The 14557-nt window shown below is 42.4% G+C and overlaps 1 protein-coding gene across 2 annotated transcripts; it reads left to right on the top strand.

Moving 5' to 3' along the window:
- The first annotated feature begins 1758 nt into the window (after window positions 1-1758).
- PROCR (protein C receptor) lies at window positions 1759-6359 on the top strand. 2 transcript variants are annotated; one of them, XM_055425591.2, is made up of 5 exons: window positions 1759-1802; window positions 2009-2155; window positions 4551-4802; window positions 5173-5451; window positions 5704-6359. In XM_055425591.2, the coding sequence occupies exons 2-5, from the start codon at window positions 2077-2079 to the stop codon at window positions 5823-5825; spliced, it is 732 nt and encodes a 243-aa protein (XP_055281566.2). In that variant the 5' UTR covers window positions 1759-1802; window positions 2009-2076; the 3' UTR covers window positions 5826-6359. The 2 variants fall into 2 exon arrangements, with proteins under 2 accessions (XP_055281566.2, XP_055281576.2); XM_055425601.2 differs by having other exon boundaries at window positions 1762-1802; window positions 5707-6359.
- The last annotated feature ends 8198 nt before the right edge of the window (window positions 6360-14557 follow it).

Genomic DNA, 14557 nt, shown 5'->3' with positions numbered 1-14557 from the left:
ACTTTTTGGCCAGCCCAATACTATATGTGGGAGATGTGGATTCCATCCTTGGGTTGGGAAGATCCCCTGAAGGAGGGCATGGCAACCCACTCTAGTATTCTTGCCTGGAGAATCTCCATGGACAGAGGAGCCTGGTGGGCTCCATGGGGTCGCAAAGAGTCAGACATGACTGAGTGACTAAGTACAGCACAGCAATACTATATGTATTGTTTCACACTTTCCTTTTTCATTTATCAGTGTCTCATGTCAACACATCAGCTCATAGTGATTTGCCACCTTTTTCTACCATAATTTGTTACGGAAACTTCTATTTTTAATTCAACAAGAGATACATGATCACATTCTAGATGCAAAATTTTCAAAAAATACAGATAGAATGATAAAATCCTGCACAAAATAGAGAAAACCTTTCACAAAATTGCCATCCCTAACACGCACACCACACACACACACTTAATCTCAGGCCCCTCCCTGGAGATAAACCATTGCTATATTTGATGTATATCCTTCCAAATTCATTTACTCCCACAAAGAAATAGGTTGTTTAGTTGCTGTGTATATGGTTGACACGTAAGTGGTTCTAAACTGTATGTAATGTTCCATAAATTACTCTTGATGGTTTCTACATATTATAACTATGTCATTCTGTCACCCACTAGCTGATGTTTATTATTTATTATGCTATTATTTGTACTGTTCTAGGTATAGAAGCAAATAAGATAGACAGCCTCTATCCTCATGGAGCTTACATTCTGATGGGACATTCAGATAATAAACATGTAAATGAGTAAATCATATAATTTCAGGCAGTGCTAAGTAATATGATGAAAATAGAGTGGGCATTGGTAGTAAGTTCCCTACATATGAACTTTCAAGTTGCAAATGTTCAAAGATGCAAACATGCATGCCAGTCCCTGGATGCCAACTGTTGTACTACTGTACTTTTCAAGGAACTGTACCAGAAGATTAAATTTTTTTTATTTTTTGTGTTTGCTTTATTTGTCTGAAGAGTATTATAAAACTATTACAGTATAGAACTTTATAGCCAATTGTGTTAGTTGGGTATACAGGCTAACTTCACTGGACTTACAAACGCACTCTCGAAACAGAATTCATTTGTGTTTAGGGGACTTACTGTATTTGCTTCCTAGAGTAAGAAATAGACTTTATACTGCTACTTAATATCCATCATAGAAACCTACATGCACAAACCCAGTACAAACACACGTACAGTTGAACAAATTTTTCATGAAATAATATTTACCCTGATTAAGGGTGATGCACTGAAAATTTTTATACTGTTCTATTTCATTCAAAGGAAAAACCCTGTTAATCATAATCTGCCTAATTGTCTTCATTGCCCACTAATAGTTTGCGACTTCATTTTGAAAAATATTGCTGCAAGGAACCAGTTCTCTACTGAGAATTAGATTGTTTATAATTCTCTCCTGTTTCAAACAATGCTGCATGAAGCTGCTTTATCTTCATTTTGTGACTATTTCTGAGAACAAGATGTCTGACTGTATAATTACTATTTACTAAAAATTCTAAGAAAATGTAGTCAACATATTGGAAAATTGAATTCTAATCCCGGATCTGTCATCACCATGATGTATACACTTTGGGTAATCTCTAGGCCTCAGTTTCCCCATCAGAAACATGCTGATCTCAACATCCTAAAATCTGCTCGATGTGGATGCCCCACCCCCTGACTCAGCGAAGGCAAGACTTCTCTCTGGCCCTTCTCCCCCTTTTCCGCTCACTGTTCCTCGGAAGCGGCCCAGGGAAAAGGGAAAAGGCAGGTCTGGGCAGGAGGGTGTGATGCTGGGCGGGGCAGAGGGAGGGGAAGAGGGAGGCCGGCCCCCTAGTAGGAAATGAGACAGGGCGAGAATAACACTTTATAAGCCTGCCGCCCTCTTTCTCCTCCCAAGTCCTGGCCACCTTCCAGCCTCCTCCGTCCAGCCTCCTCCCCTCCCAGACAGTCCTCATTTCTTTTTCCCCTAGGCAGCAGCCGGCTGGAGCCCCAAGTCTGCCAGAGCCAAGAGCCCAGGTGGGGTTGAAAACCTCAGCTACAGAATGCTGACAACACTGCTGCCCCTGCTGCCACTACTGCTCCTGCCCAGCTGGGCCCTCTGCAGCCAGGAAGCCTCAGATGGTGAGTCAAGGGCATATGTCCTGTCCTGGGATGGTTCCAGCGACACTCAGCCTGTCTGGGTACCCGGGCAAGACCAGAGGAGAGTTTATCCCCCAGGTTCTGGGCCTGCAGCCAGCTGGATCTCTCTAGAGGGCAGGCGATCCTGGGGACTGGTTTGTGTCCCAAAGCCAAGGTGAGGAAGTTACAGTTCAGCTCCTGAGAAGGGGGAGATGGAGGAGGCTAAGGGAAAACAAAACTAGACAGATGGGAAAGGGGATGGTAGAAAGGGTGAGAGAATTAGCCATGGGGAGAAGGGAGAGATGGGTGGGTGAAGTCTGAAGAGGGAGAGGTCTGAGGGTGATGGCGGATGGGGGCGAGTTTAGGGAAGATGGGAAAAGAGAGGAGACGAGAGATGGAAGGAATGAGGGACACTGGGAGAAGTGATGGGGGTTTTTGGGAAAGACTAGGACCGAGAACTATGAGGCAGAAGACGAGACTAGAGACAGTGGAGGAAGACTGGTGAGGGGAAACTCAGGGGAAAGACAAATTGTAGTCAGTGGGAAAACTCAATGGGGATCAGGCTGTCACAGTGGCTCCATTTATGCAGAGAAGGGGAGTTTCTGTCCTGTATTATAATTGCACAAGGGCCTCCTCTCTCCTCGCCTGCAGTCCCTGTAGCTTCAGTCTCCCCCACCCCCTGCCCCAGAGAGACAGCAAATAACCAATATTCAATGAGTGCTCACTACACTTAATACGTGTATTGACTCATTTAACCTCAAAATCTTTGCAAGGTGGGTAATACTATTATCTCCATTTTACAAAGGAGACTGGTCACTTAGCAGGTAAGAACCTTGTCTGGGGGTGACCCACATAGATATACTTATTCACATCTACAGATACAGAGCACAACTTCTCAGATGCAGACATGGACAGAGACACACCCCCACACACAGATTTACAACCCGGGACTCAGTCCCTCCTCAAACATTCTCTGGGCACCAATTCCATGCCAGGCCCTTGGCAGGTGCAGGAGGCAGAGATAACCAGACATGATTCTACCGCCAAGAGGGATGGAAGTCTGTGTGTCTGAAGACAATTATGCAGAATCTGGGATCACTGAAATTGACCCACTGTGTATGGGAGGGTAAAGAGGAGAAGCATTAGGAAAACTTCTCCAAAGGAGAGGGCAATAGAGCTGGGCCTTAAAGCATGAATAGAAGTTCGCCAAGAGGCCAAGCAACTCTGCCATGCTATTCACATGTCAGCCAAAGCCAGCATGACAGACTCCAAGTACTGATGTACTATCTAAGCATAGGGAAGAGACCAAAAGAGCTGGGAGGAGCGGGAGGCGGGGGGCGGGAACCAGCCTTCGAGAAGCTTTGAATGTCAGGCTAAAGACTTTGGAATGATCCTATAGACAGATAGCTTATAGGGAAACAGTGTTGTTGAGTGGCTAAGAGTGCTGGATTCAGATGGCCTGCATGCTAATCTTAACTCTCCTATGCCACTTGTCTGTTTTCCATATGGATGGGGTTAATAATAGTAGTTACTACATCAACTTAAGGGGAGGAAGGCACAAATAAGATAATAGTGCATGTAAAGTATAGGGCCCAGGTCATAATAAGCACTTAATCGCTATTATTGTTGTTGCTGTAGATAGAGCAGTGTGTCCCTGGAAGATTTTAAGCAGAAGGATGTAATCTTATTTCTGGAACAGGTGGAGGTCAGATAAAAATGGGTGAGACTAAAGGATGAGTGGAAGGGAGGAGGAAATCACTGCTCCAGTCCAGATGAGAACGACTAAGGCCTGAAGTAGGGCAGTGGCAGAAGAGGCAGAGAATAGGAGATGAAATTGGGTCTTCATGTGAAAATGTGTTAGTCCCTCAGTCGTGTCCGATTCTTTGTGACCCCATGGAGTGTAGCCCACCATTCTCCTCTGTCCATGGGAATTCCCAGGCAAGAATACTGGAGTGGGTTGCCATTTCCTTCTCCAGGGGATCTTCCGGACCCAGGGATTGAACCCAGGTCTCCCTCACTGCAGGTGTCCAAGCCACCAGGATTTAATAACCAACTGGAAATGGGGGGGGGGGGCGGGCAGTGGGAGGGAGGAAGGGGTGAGAGCTTGAAAGGAGGTCAGAGTGGCTCTTCCACCCGTCTGCATTATCCTGGGACAAGTGGCTTCTGCACGTCTAGTCTCAGTTTCCTCATCTGTAAAACAAAGATAATAACCCCTGTCCTGTCCTCCTGACAGGGTTACTGACAGCGTCAAATGGGTGGAAGGCTGGGAGGGCAATTTATGTTTATAAAGGGCCAGGAAGGTGGGCAGCTGACCTCCGGGCGGGGGGTTATTATCTCGAGTTACACGCTGACCCCTCCCACGCCGGCCCGGATCAGACGCTCTGACTTCCGCCCCCAGGCCCGTGGGACCTCCACATGACCCAGGTCTCCTACTTCCGCAACCCCTCTCAAGTGTGGCACCGGGGCAACGCGACGCTAGGAGGGGTCCTGACGCACGTGCTGGAAGGCCCAGGATACAACGTCTCGATCCAACAGCTGCAGCCCTTGCAGGAGCCCGACACCTGGGCACTCACGAAGAGATACCTGAATCGCTACCTGGAGGAGTTCGTGGGCCTGGTGCAGGTGGTGCACCAGGAGCGGGGCGTGACCTGTGAGTGACGCACACGGGGGCGGGGCTGGCGAGGGCGGGCCCTTGAGGTTGGAGGCGTGGCCTGTGGGCGGGCCATAGCGAGGGGGCGGGCGTATAGAAGAACGAGGCGGGGCCGAGTTCTGGGATGGGTGCCCCCGCCCGGCGTTGCCTTTGCTGATTGCTGGGTGGGTGCTTGAGGCTGGAGAAGAGTCGGTATCCTAGCTGACGTACTGTACTGTCCGTCAGGCCCTTTTCCTGCTTGGCAAGACTTCGGGGTAGTCCCTGTTTGGAGTCCCTGTCCCTGGTCCACCTTGCACCCTGATTTCCGTTTCCCCCTCACACCTGACACCTTTTCCACACTGTCCCCTGATCCTGAGTCCCCTACCTACAGTTCCTCTGATCATTCGCTGCTTCCTGGGCTGCGAGTTGCCTCCTGAGGGCTCGGAAGCCCGTGTCTTCTTCGAAGTGGCTGTGAATGGGAGCTCCTTTGTAAATTTCCAGCCAAGGACAGCCTCATGGGTGGCGGAACCTCATGCACTGTCCAGAGTGGTCACCTACACGGTTGAGCAGCTAAACAAGTACAATCGAACTCGGTACGAATTGCGGGAATTTCTACAGGACACCTGTGTGCAATACGTACAGAAACACATCACCGCGAACAACTTGAAAGGTATTATGGGCTCAGGGAGGGACCTATGTGTTGGGTGGGTTCCAGGCAAATGGGTGGAACTGAAAGATGGATACCTTGAGCAACAGGAGGCCCAGGGCTGGCGATATGGGACTGAGTACACGCATCTTATGTGAATTGGTAAACTAGCCCCTCCCCTACTTCCTTTGGGGAAGAAATCCTTTGGGGTTTGATTCAAACCATGGACTCACTTGTTTGGGGTATGTTCTTCAAGCTAACTCTTCCCACGTTCAGCAGGAAGCCAAACGGGCCGTTCCTACACTTCACTGGTCCTGGGCGTCCTGGTGGGCTGTTTCATCATCACTGGAGTGGCTGTAGGCATCTTCCTGTGCACAGGTGGACGGCGGCGGTGTTGATTATCTCCAGCCCTCGCTGGAAAAAGGCTAGACTGATTCAGCTCACTGCAGAACTGTGCAGACTCTCCATCTGGGACATTATATTCCAGAAGATCTAGAGTGGCAGCTCATTTCTTCTCTGAGATCTGCCCACCAAGAGTTTGGGGGAAGGAAGGAGAGGAGCCTAGGTAGACAGGGTACTCGGCTTGCTAAGAACCAAAGAACTCCCATATTTTGCTGAATTGGTCTGGGAAGTGAATGCTTATTTGTGTTTGTGGAAAACAGATGATGGAGTTGGGGCAACGGAGGTGGTCTATAGCCCTTCTTTCAAAGACAGAATCTGGGGCATTCAAAACACACAACCAAGTAAAACAAGTCATCTGCAACCCAAATAACCAACCTTCTGTGCTTTCAGGTATATTAGATTTGGGAAGAGACACTGGTTCAATAGAGGTAGTGGTAACCACAGAAATGACGAAGTGTGAAATTCAAGTAATATGGGAACAAGGAGTTATTAAGTAATCAATAATAATAAATAGTAAAATTTCTTACTTATGTATACAGCATTATTATTTCCTCTACTTTGCAAAACTTTGGGGAAAGTAGCTTATACCTTCCCCCCCCCCATTTTTAAGAAAGAGAATTTCTTTTTTAAAAAAATACTTATTTGGCTGTGCCAGGTTTTAGTTACAACATGTGGGATCTTTAGTTGCAGCATGAGGGATCTAGTTCCCTAACCAGGGAATTCCTTAACCTATATCCTTTGCTTCTGCTTCCTATCTCCCATTCACTATCCAACCCACTGCAATCTGACTTGTCTATAAACTGCTCTAAGATCATCGATGACCTCTACATGTGAAACCTTCATCTTCCATGACATTTGCAACAATTCACTTTGTGGACTAGGAATTTCTTTTTACCCTAACTTCTGAGATAGCATTCTTCTCACTTTTAAAAACTGTTCTGGCCACTCAGTCAGTCCATTTGTATGTGTCAGCTTCCTCAGTTCACCTTTGAAATGTTGACTTCCTTAAAATTCCTTTTTTGGCTCCTTTTGTCCCCCCTTAAACTGTACCATTTCCGGTGACCTATTAACTTCCATGACTTCAAATACTGTCTACATATGGTGGTTTCCATGGGGAAACATCATGGTGTCTTTGAGAGCATATGCTTTGTCATAAGACAGACTCAAGTTTTACCTCCTTGAGCCAGGCACTTAACTTCCTCACTTCATAAACAAAAGGTATAATAAAATATACAAAAAGGGTATAATAAAAACAATACTTACCTCATAGAGGCATTATGAGTATTAAATTATATATATATATACACACACAAGATAAATGGGCTTTCTGATGGCTCAGCAGTAAAGAAACTGCCTGCAGTGCAGAAGTGGGTTCGATCCCTGGGTCGGGAAGATCCCCTGGAGGAGGAAATGACAACCCACTCCAGTTTTCTTGCCTGGGAAATCCCATGGACAGAGGAGCCTGGTGAGTTACAGTCAGTGGGGGTCACAAGAGTCAGATACAACTTAGTGACTAAACCACCACCACATCATCATATAAGACAATATGTGTATACTTAATAAATTTGGCACTTGCTGCTGAGCTCCTGATCCGCCCCCATTTGCCTTGATTTTTGAAATCATCTCTACCTCAATATTTTGCAGACATTTCAGAGTCAACGTGTTCAAAATGAAATTCCTTATCTTTATCTCCTAACCTGTTCTCTCTCATCTGTTGTTTACTCCAGGTTAAACAGAATTACCATCAAATCATATCAATGTAGAGACCTCAGTGTTAACCTTTGTTTACTCCCTCTTCATCCCCACCTACAAAATACAGTATCTGTAGAATCCTCTCCCTCCTTTCCACTCTATTGCGTTGTTCACGATGTCATAATTCATCTTTTTCTCTGGTACGCACAACAGGTGTGCCACCCAGTTCTGCCTTCAAGGAAAGGTGTACTGTTTAGCTATAGAGAGTATAATCAGCAGATAACCTCTAAAGGCTTCCCGTTCCTTTAATGTCTGTCTCACTGCACAGCACCGTCCTGCACAAGGTCATGCTCATCCTGGGACTATTCTCACCCAGTGACTGAGCAAAACCAGGGTATAAAGTGTAAAGGTTCAGCCATTCTGACCCACTGTATTTCTTGTTAAATTTTATTGATTTGTCTATGGCTGTGCTGGGTCTTTGTTGCTGTGCTCGGGTTCTCTCTAGTTGTAGCAGGTGGGGCTACTCTTCACTGCAGTGTATGGGCTTCTCATTGCGACGGCTTCTCTTGTTGTGAAGCACAGGCTGTAGGCACACAGGCTTCAGTAGTTGCAGCAATCGGGCTCAGTAGTTGCGATTCACAGGCTCCAGAGTGCTGGCTCAGTGGTTGTGACACACGGGCTTACTTGCTCCAGGGCATGCAGAATCTTCTCGGACCAGAGATCAAACCCGTTTCCTGCTTGGCAGGCAGATTCTTAACCGGTGTGCCACCAGGGAAGTCACTGAAATACAGGGAGTTCAGTTCAGTTCCGTTCAGTCGCTCAGTCGTGTCTGACTCTCTGCGACCCCATGAATCACAGCACGCCAGGCCTCCCTGTCCATGACCAACTCCCGGAGTTCACTCAAACTCATATCCATCGAGTCGGTGATGCCATCCAGCCATCTCATTTTCTGTCGCCCCCGTCTCCTCCCACCCCCAATCCCTCCAAAACACCACTGTATTCACTCCGGAGCTCTCCACCAGGTTGGCTGGGTCTTTGTCAGACCTACATTATAGTTTGATTTCTTCTCTTTTCAATCCTATTTGCTGACCCTAGTTAATGTCTTGCACCTCAAATCCTGTCTTGGCATCTGCTTCCCAAAGTTCCAACCTGTGACTGACTTTCTCTGTGTGTTTCCAAACTGAGAAAATTTCTCAGTCTTTTGACTAGACCATGATGATAGGCTCTTCCTCATTTTCGTAATGATCTAGTTAAGGATACCACAGCTGGAGTCACTGCTTTCATCACCACTGCATGGTGCCATCTTAAAGAAATTCTACCCTGTGTCTTATACTATTTGTTCAAGATTCAAAGTCCTGGTGGAAGCATTCAAATGGCCATGCCTGGATCATGTTGCCATTGCCATAGTTACAAGGGGGTGATGGAGAGGGAAACTTTAAGCATTTTTGGTTTCTCTTGTGGGACGTGGGACCCTATCTCTCAATAAGATTTGCACAGAGAACAGGCTTTCAGATGTTGGAAAACCAAAACAAACCCCTAAATGTTCCTATATCTCTTATTGAATTTACTCATTTATTTATCAATGCATTTACTCATCCAGTAAATGTTTGTCAGTAACTTCCACATACAAGGGTTTATGCTATGTACTTCAGAAGATACTAAATGATTAAGACATGATCCTTCTTGAGGAGCTCATTGTTTACTTGACAAGATAAAACATACACAAATAAAAATAATACAAGACAAGGGACTTCCATGGTGGTCTAGTGGTTAAGAATCTGTCTTGCAACAGGGGACTTGGGTTCAGTCCCTGGTTGGGGAACTAATATTCCACATGCCACGGGGCAACTAAGCCCATGAACTGCAACTACTGAGCCCACTAGAGAAACTAGAGAAAGCCCAAGCCCACAGCAAAGACCCAGTGCCAAAAAAAAAAAAAAGTTGAGACATCCTAATATCTGGAAGAAACATATAGAGATGCTATGGTGTGATTTACATAGTGCTTTATAGTTTTCAGTTTCTTTAACTTTCATTTATTGTTTAATACTGCATAAGATCTCTTAAGAAAGGCAGTCTCCTCATTTTAAATTAGGAAACAGGCTTAGTTAGAAGAGTATAGAAAGTAAAGTAAGTAAACAAAGTAAGTGGCAGAGTCAGAATTCAAACCCATGCCTTCATGTTCTAGAATTTATGCTTTTTCAACTCTTTCCAAAATAGAGCACCAGAGGAAAGTATGGGGGGAAAGGATAGGTTTTATGGAAGGTAAGATCTGACTGTGCACAGATAGAAAACATAGAGCAGCTTAAAGAATGGCTTAGAGTTAGAAAAAAAGAAAACAGAGTAGATGTTAGGAAGGATAACCAGCCCAGTGGGACTAGGGAATAGAGTGGAAAATGAGACTCGAGAGTAGGCTAGGGTTCTGTTGCACTGAACCTCTAATGCTGGTGAAGGAGTGTTCTCTAGGTGGCAAAAAACCTGGAAAATTATCACATGTTGTTGGTTAGAAAACTGCTGAAGTTTTCTTTCCCCTTTCAGCTGCATTGTATTTATTTTGGACACACCTTGCAGCATGTGGGATCTTAGTTCCCTGACCAGAAATAGAACCCCTGTCCCCTTGCAGTGGGAGCATGGAGTCTTAACCACTGGACCACCAGGGAAGTCCTCGGCTGCAGATAGACTGAGACCCATCGACCCTAAGCTTAAGGACCTGGCACGGACACTGTCCAGATCAAGACTACACCAACCCTTCTCCCAAGTTAGGAGGGAAAAGGAAAAGGAGAAAGTGGGAAGAAACCAGTCTGCAAGAGTGAAATCTTGGAGTGTGAGTCAGATGTACTAATGCGCTGAGGTGTTACATCATCCCTTTCATCAATGCTGGAGCTGCAGTAGTTCAGACTTCCACCAACTCTAACTTGAACTGTTAGAATTAGATCTGACTCTCTTTTAGTCCCCTCAAAAAGTTGCCATCAGAATGCTTTTTATAACATGCCAGTCTTCAGTTCAGGATTCTTTAGTTCTTCCATTGTGTATAGGATAAAATTTAAATTCCTTAGTTTGGAGTTCAGGACTCGCCATGAACCAGCACCAACCTATCTTTTCTCTGGCTTCCTCTTCAACCCCTCTGTCTCAGTCTGTTCAGCCTGGGTGGCTTAAACAAAAAACATTTATTTCTCACAGTTCTCAAAGCTAGGAAGTTCAAGATTGAGCTGCTGGCATATCCAGTGTCTGATGAGGGCCTACTTCTTGGTCCACAGGTGCCCATCTTCTTAATGTTCTCATAAGGCAGAATTGGGGAGGGAACTCTCTGGAGTCTCTTTTCTAAGGGTACTTATCCCATTCATGAATGTTCTACCCTCATGACCTAATCACCTCCCAAATGTTCCATCTCCACATACCACCACAATGAGGATTAGGTTTCAACATCTGAATTTGGGAGGGGAGACGCAAACGTTCAGTCTATAGTTCCCTCAACCTACCTTCTATCCCCTTCAAGCCACCCTTGTTTTTCCCATAATACCTTGTCCTTTCTGGTCATGCCATTTCAAGCCATGTTCTTTTCTCTCCATGGCAAATTCCTATCCAACAATAATAGTTGCAGGCTTCAGTACTCCATTTTTAATAATTACAGAAAATCAATAATGACACAGAAGACTTGAACAACAATATAAACCAACTAGACCTAATACACACCTATAGGATTCTCCATCCTACAACAGCAGGATATATAATCTTCTCAAGTTTATATGGACCATTTTCAAGGACAGATCATGTGTTAGGCCATGAAACAAGTCTTAATAATTTAAAAAGAAAATCATTAAAAGTATGTTCTTTGGGATTAAGTGGGATTAAGTTAGAAATCAACAATAAAAAGAAAATTTGGAAAATTCACAGATTTGTGTGTAAATAACACTTTTCACTTTCACACATTGGAGAAGGAAATGGCAACCCACTCCAGTGTTCTTGCCTGGAGAATCCCAGGGACGGGGGAGCCTGGTGGGCTTCCGTCTATGGGGTCACACAGAGTCGGACACGACTGAGGTGACTTAGCAGCAGCAGCAGCAGCAACACATTCCTAAATTTGAAAATGGGTCAAAAAAATTCATGAGGTGAACTAGAAAATAGTTTGAGGTGAGTGAAACATCTCAAAACTTATGAGATGTAGCTAGATTAATTAGAGATGGGGGAAATGTATAGGTTTAAGTGCCTGTATTTAAAAAGAAGGAATAGCTCAAATCAGTAACCTAAACTTCCATCTAAGAAGCTAGAAAAACAGGAACAACCTAAACCTAAATCAAGTAGAAGAATGGAATTAATAAGATTTAGAGCAGATAAGTGAAATAGAGACTATAAAAAATAAAACAAAAGTTGATCTTTGAAAAAATAAATTTGACAAAACTTTAGCTAGACTTATCAAGAAGAAAGAGAATATCAAATTATAAATATTATCACAGAAATTAAAATGATTGTAAGGTATAGAACAAACAACTGTATGTCAACAAATTAGATAACATTGATGAAACTGACAAATTCCTAAAAAATACAAATGACTGACCCAGACTAAGAAGAAATCAAAACTGTAAATAGACCTTATAACAAGCAAAGATGTTGAATTAGTAATTTTTAAACTTCCCACAAAAAAATGCCAGCCCAGCCCCAAATTACTTCACTGGTGAATTCTACTACATTTAAAGAAGAACTAACATTAATCTTTGATAAACTCTTTCAAAAAATAGGAGAGGGAATACTTTCCAGGTCATCCTATCTATGAAGCTATTAAGCCAGTATTACTTTGAGACCAAAACCAGATAGAGAATTACAAGACAACTACAGCTATCTAATTAATATAGACACAAGAATTCTTAACAAAGTACTGACAAATTGAATCCAACAAAATATAAAAAGGATGACATACCATGATCAAGTACGATTTATCCCAGGGATAAATATACGGCTCAATTTATGAAAATCAGTCTGTATAATACACCATATCAATAAAATAAAAGACAAAATCAACCCAGTCATCTCAGTAGATGAAGAAAAAGCATTTGATAAAGCCCAATACCTTGTATGAAAAAAACAATTAACAAATTAGAAACAGAAGGGAACTTATTCAACCTTATAAACATTATCTACAGACAAGCCACAGCTAACGTCATACTTAACTTTTTCCCTAAAATCAGAAACAACAAGAATTTCTGCTCTACCTTAAAAAAAAGACTGTATCAATACTTGAGGTTCTACAGGTAAGAATAAAATAAGGCAAGATAAAAGGCACCTAGATTGGAAGAGAAAGAAATAAAAGTGTATCTATTCAGAAATGACATGATTTTATATGTGGAAAATCTTAAAGGATCTATTAAAAACAACTATTAGTGTTAATAAGTTTGTCAACATTGCAGAATACAAGATCAATATATAAAAACAAATTGTAATTCTATGCACCAGCAATAAAACATCCAATAATTAAAGAAGAAAAATCCCTTTATAATAGCATGAAAAAGAATAAAATACTTAAAAATAAATTTAACAAAAAGAGCATAAGATCTTTACAACAAAAAGTAAAAATCTTTATTGAAAAAAATTAAAGAAGTTCTAAATCAATGAAAAACAGCCTGTATTCCTTAATCAGAGACTTAATGTATTAAGGCAGCAACAGTCTCCAAACTAATCTACAGATTCAATGCAGTATCTATTAAAATCTCAGCTGCCTTTTCTTTTTTTTGTAGAAATTGGTAAAATTCATATGGAAGTGCAAGAGACCCAGAATAGCTCACAAAAATGTATTGAAAAAAAAGTTGAGGTCTCACACTTCTTGATTTAAAAACTTACTACAAAGCTACAATGATCAACACAGTGTTTTACTGGCATAACAACAGACATATAGATCAATGGGAAAGGACTGAGACTCCAGAAATAAACCCTTATATCATGGTCAATTGATTTTCTCCAATTTGCTAAAGTAATTCAGTGGAGAAAGAATAATTTTTTCAACAAATGGTGCTGGGATGGCTGGATATCAACATGCAAAAGAATGAAGTCAGAATTCCAACCTTACCCTAAAACACAAATTAACTCAAAATGTATCAAAGTACTAAATATAAGCCATGAAACTCTTAGAAGAAAACGTAAGTGTAAATATTGGCCTAAGACTGGGTGGTGATTTCTTAGATATAATACAAAATGTACAAACAACAAAGGAAGAAAATAGATAAATTGCGCTTCATCAAAATAAAATATTTTGATGCTTCACAACACACTATCAATAAAATGAAAACATATCCCACAGAACAGAGGAACATATTTGTAAATCGTATACCTAATAAGGATCTAGTATTGAGAATATATAAAGAGCTTTTACAACACAAAAACAAAAAGATAATCCAATATAAAAACAGGCAAAAATTTGAATAGGCATTTCTTAAAGAATATATGCCAGTGGTCAAAAGCACATGAAAAGATGTTCAACATCATTAGCCATTAAGGAAATGCAAATGAAATCAAGAATGGCTAAAATTTAATGACAGACAATAAATCAGTATTGGTGAGGATGTGGAGAAATTGGAACCCTCAGACATTGCTGTTGGAAATATAAAATGGTACTCCTACTTTGGAAAACATTTGACAGTTCCCAAAGAGTTAAACGTACTTTTCAATTGACTCAGCAATTCCAGTCCTGGTATGTACTCAAGAGAACTGAAAATATGTCTACACAAATGCTTCTACATAAATGGTCATAGCAGTATTGTTCACAACAGCCAAAGGGTGGAAACAATCCAAATATCTATCAGTTGATGAATGGATAAACAAAATGTGGTGTGTTTCTACAACAAAACATTGTATAGCCATCAACATGAATGAAGTACTGATACATGCTACAACATGGATAAGCCTTGAAAACATTATGATAAATGAAAGAAGAAGCCAGTCACAAAGAAACACATCTTGTGTGATTCCATTTACCTGAAATGTCCAGAATAGGAAATCCATAGATATAGAAAATACATTGGTGGTGCTAAGTGTTGGGAGGAGGAGGTAT

The sequence above is a fragment of the Moschus berezovskii genome, chromosome 15, assembly GCF_049115385.1.
Source record: "Moschus berezovskii isolate FMDL1 chromosome 15, NW_MosBer_1.0, whole genome shotgun sequence".
Taxonomy (NCBI): domain Eukaryota; kingdom Metazoa; phylum Chordata; class Mammalia; order Artiodactyla; family Moschidae; genus Moschus; species Moschus berezovskii.
Note: the sequence above shows the minus strand (reverse complement) of the source record. Positions and strands in the feature narration are given on the sequence as shown.

Excerpts from the sequence above, each read along its gene's own strand:
- PROCR (XM_055425591.2), top strand. The coding sequence starts at position 2,077 with ATGCTGACAACACTGCTGCCCCTGCTGCCACTACTGCTCCTGCCCAGC. Across the intron at positions 2,156-4,550 it reads CAGCCAGGAAGCCTCAGATG|GCCCGTGGGACCTCCACATG; the intron begins GTGAGTCAAGGG and ends TTCCGCCCCCAG. Across the intron at positions 4,803-5,172 it reads CCAGGAGCGGGGCGTGACCT|TTCCTCTGATCATTCGCTGC; the intron begins GTGAGTGACGCA and ends CCCTACCTACAG.